Genomic DNA, 8,558 nt, shown 5'->3' on the forward strand with positions numbered 1-8,558 from the left:
TTTGTTTCTTAAAGGGCCAGTGTGTAGAGTTTGGCGACATCTAGTGGTGAGGTTGCAGATTGCAACCAACCAAAGCTTCTCCCGTATGCCAAGGAAAGGCCAAGAGAGCTACTGGAGAAAGATGGAGGAGCGCTCAAAATAAAAAGAATGCAAGAGAAGCCTGGAGAGGACTGAAGATGATCTCAGGTCACCGCAAACGAGACTGGGACTGGGACAAATAAACTGAATATGGTCTTAAAACAGATACGATTCTGCTATTCCTCAGTTATTTTAATAAACACGGTTATTTGGGTCGCGTCACATCCTTTCTGACATCTTACACATGAAGACAGGTGAGATTTAGGCCTTTCCAATGAGAATATAACACTATAACACACGCTTCAAGCCTTCAAGACAAGGCCTCCTAGAGAAAGACCCTTCATAGGATTACAGCAAATAAACGAATGCGGTGTTTACTGTATTTAAAGATAGCGTTGCTGCCAATAGGCCACAACTTTAGTCTACATGCTTATTTGTGCTTGAACTAATATTTACAAAACACAAGTTTGGTTCAGTATCACCTGAAGAGGCAAAAACGAGGAGGTTCACAACCAAAAGTCTGGAGCTGTGCTGTAATTGTATTGAGACATAATGAGCCTTTGGGATTTTAGAGTCTATTTATTCATACGTCTCCTGCTGCATTAATCACAATATTTTCCATTCAGATAGATATTAAGTCATTTGTTTAGCAAAAAAGGCCAAAACACTCACCAGCTCCAGCCTCTAAAATATGATAATTTGCTTTATATCATTTTAAATTTAATATCTCTGGGTTTTGTTGGGACAAAGCAAGTCATTGACGATGTTATAATTGGATCAGGGAAAATGAAATGGCAGGGTGATTTTTTTTACCAAAATAAAGCATCTAAGCCTGAAGTTTCACCCCAAACTTCCTGTAGTTTTTAGTTCTTTGTTCTCCTGCAGACACACAGCAGGGAGACAGAACTGCAGCTGCAGCTCCACCTCTCTCTCTCGCTCACTGTGCTCTATCAGTCCGCGCAGGCGCAGTAGCTCCTCTGTGCGCTCTGTACTGTTTGCATTGTGTCTGAACTGCCGGCGAGCTTTTAAAAAAAAAAAAAATATTATACCAAACCGCGGCAACAATGTCGGGCAGGTCGGTCCGAGCGGAGACCCGGAGCAGGGCGAAAGATGACATCAAGAGGGTTATGGCCGCTATTGAGAAAGTACGAAAATGGTAAGAGTGGAAAAAGAAAAGAGGGCTTCGTTATCTAACAACGAGGAGAGAAAAAAGGCTTCGGCTTGTTGGGGGGGGGGGAAGGAGACGAGAGTGAGGGATGAAATTAAAGAATTTGGGAGATTCACGGCAGATGTACTTGCAGCTCAGGTGCACCGGGGCGCACTACAGTGCGGTGCACCGCCACAGCTCCGTCGTCTGGCTGCTGACATACAACATGTAGCCGTTTTTCTCTCCCTCTGAACGGCTATAAACGGGTTGAACCCAGAAGCCATTTCGATGCAGTCACATGAAGCCATTGCTTGTAGCCGTTTTGTTTTCGCGTGAAGCGTGAAGCGGAGGGTGTTCTTTTTTACCGCCTTCCGAAAACCTCCAAATAACTGTTGACTTGGAAACAATTTGACGACGGCGGAGTAGTTTAGTCCGTCTGGGAGTTTTAAATTAAGCGCTTTGAGTCGCCCTTTAGGTCTGCTAGAGGAGGAAGGTGGGGGTTGGGAGAGAGGAAGTAGGCTAACTGAACACGTAGCGACTCGGTCCTGACGTTTAACACTAAAACACACTTTATACACACGTATCCGTTCAATTATACACACGTTTATGTCGAAGGTGTATTGATTTATTACATTCTAATAGAATGTAAAGAAGCTACATTCTAATACAATGTAGCTTCTTTACATTCTATTAGAATGTAAAGAAGCTACATTCATTGTATTAGAATTTTTTTTTCTAAAGATAGATTTGATTTTGTAGCGAGTAACGAAGGTTTCAGGGGAAATGTATCTGAGTAAAAGTATCAGTTTTCTTTGCAAAATGTAATGAAGTAAAAGTAAAAGTCAACAGAAATATGAATAGTAAAGTAAAGTACAGATATCCAAAAAAACGACTTAAGTACAGTAACAAAGTATTTTTACTTCGTTACTATACACCACTGCTTCAAAGTTATTGTATTTATGAACTCAAGAAGTACATTTTTAATATAATTGTACTTTACTTGAGTATTTCCATTATATACTACTTTATACTTTAATTTCACTACATTTCAGAGTACACATAAAATATATTGAAAGGAATATGAAGTGTTAAGTATTCTACCATCATAATATAACCTAGTTATCAATTGTTCCACCTCAACTAAATCAATGTGATAATAATAAAACAATATTATATCTTAAGTGCTATTACTTTGATACTTAATGTACATTTTGCGAATCTTACTTTTACTAAGTGACATTCTCAATGCAGGACTTTTACTTTAAATGAACAGTTTGATTAATTGTCATTTCTTTAGGCCAAAGTTTCACCATTTCTGACAGTTGATTGAACAAAATAAGAGACTTTAATACGTGATTGGTAATTTTCTTTGTTTCTGATATTTTACAGACTAACTGATCATTGGATTAGTTAAGAAAATATCTGTAGTTTAATCAGTAATGGAAATACACAATGATGACAGCACGAATCACAGCCGTCCTATATCGACAGAATTCAACTTGATTAGAAAATTAAATTGGCAAACATTTAGTGAACTGTAAAAAACAAATAAAAAAGAGCAATGCTTCTGGTTCCAGCTTCTCTAATCTGAACATTTGCTGGTTTTCTTTGTCCTTTAAATCATTGAACGGACATTTAAAGATGTCAAATTAGACTTTTGGGAAATTTTATAAACCAAAATATTTTAGTTTACTCCCTAATGATTTCCCTAATTACTCGTTTTGGTCTATAAAATGTCCTAATGTGATGCTTTAAATAGTATTGTATCTGCTGTACTGTAATTGTATTGAGAGACATAATGAGCCAAGTCTATTTATTGTTAACGTCATACGTCTCCTGCTGCCTGAATCACAATATGTTCCACTCGCAGACAAATATTAAGTAATTTGTTGAGCTAAAAGGCCAAAACACTCACCAGCCTCTAGAATATGATAATGAGCTTTCTATCATTTTAAATTTAATATCTGAGTTTTGTTGGGACAATAAAGTAATGTGACGATGTTCTAATTGGATCTGGGAAAATGAAATGTCCATTTTAACTAAGTGGTTAATGAAAGAAGTTATGAAGAGAATAAATAATGAGTTGCAGCCCGTAAACTCGTATCAGTATTTGTTTTGTTCTATTTCTACAGAAGTGTGAATGGTAACATTGCGATGTGCTTGTTTTCCTCTCTGACACAGGGAGAAGAAGTGGGTGACTGTTGGAGACACGTCCCTCCGCATCTACAAGTGGGTTCCAGTGACGGAGCCCAAATCAGATGACGTGAGTTCAGCCTCTTCATCACACTATGTGACCTCAAACTGGAGCTTTATCTGAAGCATGATGAAGACAAATGAACATTCAACACTGTTCTTTTTCTCTCGTTGTAGAAGAACAAAAATAAGAAGAAGGGTAAAGATGAGAAATACGGCTCCGAGTTGACTACTCCAGAGAACAGCTCCTCTCCAGGGATGATGGACATGCACGGTACGCACCGGACGCCATGCTGTCATTCTGTGTTTATACTATCAGCAACAAATCCCATGAAATGACCCAACGCTCATTGGTCTCAGCTCCAGAGCCCTTTGGTTCCTACTGAAGATACAACTCTTTAAAAACACTGATACCGTACTTTCCGGACTATAGAGCGCACCGGTATATAGGCCTCACCAGCAGATTTTTAACAGAATAAAGAATTTGTACATAGATAAGCCGCACTGGTCTATAAGCCGCAGGTTATAGCTTCCCCGTTGAACAGCAAGATGCTTTCAACAGTACTAAAGTTGTCTTCTTCTATGAACATCATAACATGTCGCTAGCTTCTAAACTAATTTTAACATTACGGCCAATGGGGAAATGCTAACCGCGATTAGCATTTGCGAATATAATATATATTCGTACATCTTTTCATGCAGACATACTTACAGACTAAGGTCTCTCAAGGCTACCAAACGGAAGAAGTAAAACGAAGCAGCGTGTCTTCTCATTAGAATCTAAAAGCAACGAGGCAATAACTGTTGTTGCTCGTAGCTCGTAGCTTCTGAATACCGTAGCTGTTGTGCTAGCAGCTAGCAGAGTTACGAGCAACAACAGGACTCAGGACAGTAGAGTTATATTGCAAACCAAGATGATTTATTTCTCTCACTCAAAAACACGCACACAAAAACACGCAATAACTGTTGGACTCTTTCACCCTGCTCCACGCTGAGAAAAAGCTGACCTTCTCATGCAGCGTGTCTACGTTGCTCATAGCTCTGAATAGCATTTACGGCTAACTGGCTTGGCCAGTTGCTGCTAGCACAACAGCTATTCAGAGCTATGAGAAACGTAGACACAGTTATTGCCTCATTGCTTTTCGTTTGGTAGCCGTGAGAGACCTTAGTCTGTAATGCAAGTATGTCTGCATGAAAAGATGTACATAGATATATTATATATTCGCCAATGCTAATTGCGGTTAGCATTTCCCCATTGGCGGTACTGTTAAAATTAGCTTAGAAGCTAGCGAGTCGAACATGTACTGTTAAAAGCATCTTGCCGTTCAACCTTTTCTGTTAACAGTCCTAGTGAGAGGTAGGTCAAAGGTCAAAGGTACTTCATCCATATTGTAGCGACCCTGTCAGTAACATCTGGTAGCAGAGGGGTTGCTGGTAGCAACTGTTCTGTGTCGGGAGCTAGTAAATGTTGTGTTAGACCGGAACCGGAAGTTGCGGTTGTTGTTGTGGCGGAGAAAAGCTACGGAAAAATCCGTATATAAAGCGCACCGGACTATAAGCCGAGGCCTCAAAGCGTGGGGTAAAAAGTAGCGGCTTATAGTCCGAAAAGTACGGTATATGGTTTCAAAGAAAGATTCTGTAATTTCCTCAAACAGCAACAACAAACATTTTCATCGGTGGATTAATACACACGTGGAGCACACAAAATACTTGTTGGTCGATACATTCAGTGTTGGTTTTAGACTTTTCATGGTAGTTATAGACAAAAGCTATTTAAAGAAAGGTAACCTAAGTGCCTCCATCTCTCTCTCTGTGTCTTCTAGATGACAACAGCAACCAGAGCTCCATCGCCGACTCGTCTCCGGTGAAACAGGAAAACAGTTGTAGCACCAGCCCGGCCCCGGAGCCCGCCGCCACGTCTCACCGCGACAGCAGCGAGGCCAAGACTGACCAGAGCCCCGACAGCAAGCAGGGTCAGACACCAGCGCACACACACACACACACACGTAACGTTACCACGGGTCTACGTTCTCTCTCAGTGGACGTCTAGCCAGTGGTAGTTCAGCAGCTGATCGGCCACTTCCTGTTTTTGTTTTGCCAGTAAAATCTCACCTCAGTCAGAACAGGACGACTTCCTCTTCTTTAAATACAGCTTCAACTTTCTTTCTCTGGTTTCCTCTAAAAGCCCCAAAAACATGTTGGAAACTTAACATGTTGGAAACTTAACATGTTGGTCTCACGTCTTTCAACGCGAGACAAGCTGTCAGATTAACGTAAAGGAAAAAATCCACAATCATGATCTCTTGTGTAGCAAAAAATGAAAACCAGTCAAATAAATAAATAAAGAAAGACTGCAAATGGAAGTTTTTGAGATTTTTCTCAAGTCCAAAATCATCCCTCGTACAACCACGACAGTATCAGACCACCCGTCTACTATTTAGCCATTTATTCCAACTGCATGAATGAATGAATAAATATCCAATGTGTGAGGAAATAGGACTTAAAGTGAAGCTGATAAAAGGAACCTTTTTATCTTCTGTTTATCTTGTGATTATTCTCTTGATGAATCTTTTGATTGGAGGAATAAAATGCCCATTACAGGCTCCTGAAGGAAAAGGTTCCTGTCTTCAGATTGGACTTTTGGTTCAACAAAATATGGAATACTACATAATCCCACAGGACGGAGAAAACCAGCAGGATTTCAGTTTAAGAAGCTGGAACCTGTGGATTATTTGTGTTTTTGCTTTAAAATTGCTTTCAATGAGTCCCATCGCAATATATTATGTTGTGACACTTTTGCACTGTCAAATATTTTAAGATAAGCAGCAGAATTTACGATCTGATCAACTGTTTGGTTTCGGAAATGTAAGAATATTCGAGTCTCTCTGGCTGACATGCAGTACCTCCTCACCACCACACGGTGTCACTACCGTGTCAGACAACACGTGACCTCTGTGATGTCTTTACTAACACACTGTATGTTCCCCTCCTCAGCTAAGACCCCCCCTTCATCAGAGTCCTCAGAGAGAGCACAGAGTGCCAAGAGAGACAGTCTGTCCTCGGGGGACAAGGACTCTTCAGACAGCAAAGCCTCTCAGGTACCAACACTCCCGACCCCCTGGGCCTGTTGTTCAAGAACCGGATGAAGTGGTCCTCACATGATGCATATGCAGTCGTGGAAATGGAGCTGATCTAGTGGAGATTGTACAAACTGTACTCTAGTTTTCACAAAAGAAGTGTGTATTAATATTTATTTTGTTTTCTTTATTTTCCCTGTAGGACCAAGAGGAGGAGGCCCCGCCCACCAAGAAAAGCAAAGCGGAGTCTTCGTCTCAGGACTTTGAGGAGAGTTAAATGTTTGGGGTCGTTCCTCTCCTTCACCCTCCTCCCTCCCTCTGCACCTCCCTCCATTAACTCTAGATAAATTAGGGCTAATGGACCCCCCCCCCCCCATCACACTCCTCTGCCACAATATTACCTCTATTCGCTGGTCCCCCTCCGTGCTTCCTTCCACTTCTCCACACTTCTTCTACCACCAATGCCAAGAGAAGCTCCCCTTTGTGACCAGGTGTGTGTCTGTGTGTGTGGGGGGGGGGGCACAGTCCCCTTTGTGACCAGGTGGGGGGGGGGGGGGGGGGTCAGCCACCAAACCCTGACCTGCATCTGTGACCAGAGAGAGTCAACACTGGGGATCTGAGGTCGATCCCGGCCGCTGCTCTGAGAGCGTTTGTTCGCTCAGGACACCCGCGAGGCTAACCTGGTCTCAGATCAGCGGCGGGGGGGGGGGGGGGGGGGGGGCCTCGGCCCTAAAACGACCACGTCACTTCAGCCCTCCCGATCCGCCTCCTGTTAGTCTGATGTTCTATATTTGTTTAGGAAACGTTTAGGGTTTTGTTCTCAGGAGGGTCAATGCACTGTTATGGTTATGTCACAATCGATCACAGATAGATTTTTGCTGCTGTCGTGGAAGTCTTTTTTCTCTATCCATGAAGAGTTCTCCATTCACATGTTGATGTTTTTTATTTTTAAAGTTAGTTTGTGGTTCGTAGAAGAAGACGGTACTGGTCAACGCGAGCTCTTGGATAAGTAGTGACAGGCGTCGGTAGCGTAGCTCCTGAAGCTGTGCCTTCAGTTGCTACGTTTCAGGTCAAGCAGGAATTTAAACTTTGGTGCCATGTTTTGTTTGCCTTATAATCATCACTAATTAGTATTCTCCAATATTTATAATCAACTGCAACGCTTTTTATTTGAAGGGACAGTTCAACATTTCTCGACACCACTCTGGTGTCGTTAGCTTAGCATAGAGACTGGAAATAAAGGGAAAAGGCTAGCCTGGCTCTGTCCAAAAGAACCCCTCCCCCAAAAACAGCGCCTAACTTTCTGTTTTTATACGGATTAAACACACGCGACACAATTAGCTGTTTCCGACTTGATGCTAAGCTAAGCTAACCATCCCCTGGCTGTAGCATCATGAAGCTCCCCCCCCCTTCCCCAAAACCTGCCGATCTATCCCTTTTTAGAAACAGCTGGAGACTGGAATTTGAACACTACCCAGAAGAACTTTTACCTTCTGGACATTTGAAACGTCTTCAAACCTCGTAACTCAAAGTTCTCCCTCGCTGGTTTGTTTCTACTTCCGCTGGCTTTTGGTTTGTTTCCCTCCTGAAGTAGAACCCGCCCGGTGACGGGGACCGGCCCCGTCTGGTCCACCATCATGGCGTCTCATCTCTGTGCATCACTGCTTCTCTCTGACAGAAGAGTCTTTCAGCTCATTGGTTCCGATCCTCCTTCAAGGTGCTGTCTGCCGGCTGAATCGCGTGGCATCGAGCGCCCGGTGTTTGTGCAGATTTGTGCAATTTACCTGAACTTTATATCCATGTATGTTTATATATATGCATGTATATACAGTGCGGATTCAGACCTGTGAACTCTAATGTACATCCTCACCCACGTTAGACGGAGTTTCATCACTATTAACTCGTGAAGATGGAGTGAAACCAATGACTTCATGACACAACAGGGGCTATTCAGAAGTACTTCTACGACGCAGAATTACTTGATCAGATTTCAGAGAATCAGCATTCACGTGGATGGAGAGAAAAGAAATAATAAACACACAACTGTCTCGGTTCAGAGGATG

At 42.3% G+C, this 8,558-nt stretch overlaps 1 protein-coding gene across 1 annotated transcript; it reads left to right on the forward strand.

The window, feature by feature from the left end:
* The first annotated feature begins 1,121 nt into the window (after positions 1–1,121).
* bcl7a (BAF chromatin remodeling complex subunit BCL7A) lies at positions 1,122–7,002 on the forward strand. Its single transcript, XM_079289969.1, has 6 exons — positions 1,122–1,234; positions 3,407–3,488; positions 3,596–3,692; positions 5,242–5,391; positions 6,413–6,516; positions 6,698–7,002. Exons 1-6 carry the CDS (start codon positions 1,143–1,145, stop codon positions 6,770–6,772), a joined length of 600 nt encoding a protein of 199 aa, XP_079146095.1. The 5' UTR covers positions 1,122–1,142; the 3' UTR covers positions 6,773–7,002.
* Positions 7,003–8,558: the final 1,556 nt, after the last annotated feature.

The sequence above is a fragment of the Melanostigma gelatinosum genome (assembly GCF_949748355.1).
Source record: "Melanostigma gelatinosum genome assembly, chromosome: 18".
In the NCBI taxonomy this organism is placed as follows: domain Eukaryota; kingdom Metazoa; phylum Chordata; class Actinopteri; order Perciformes; family Zoarcidae; genus Melanostigma; species Melanostigma gelatinosum.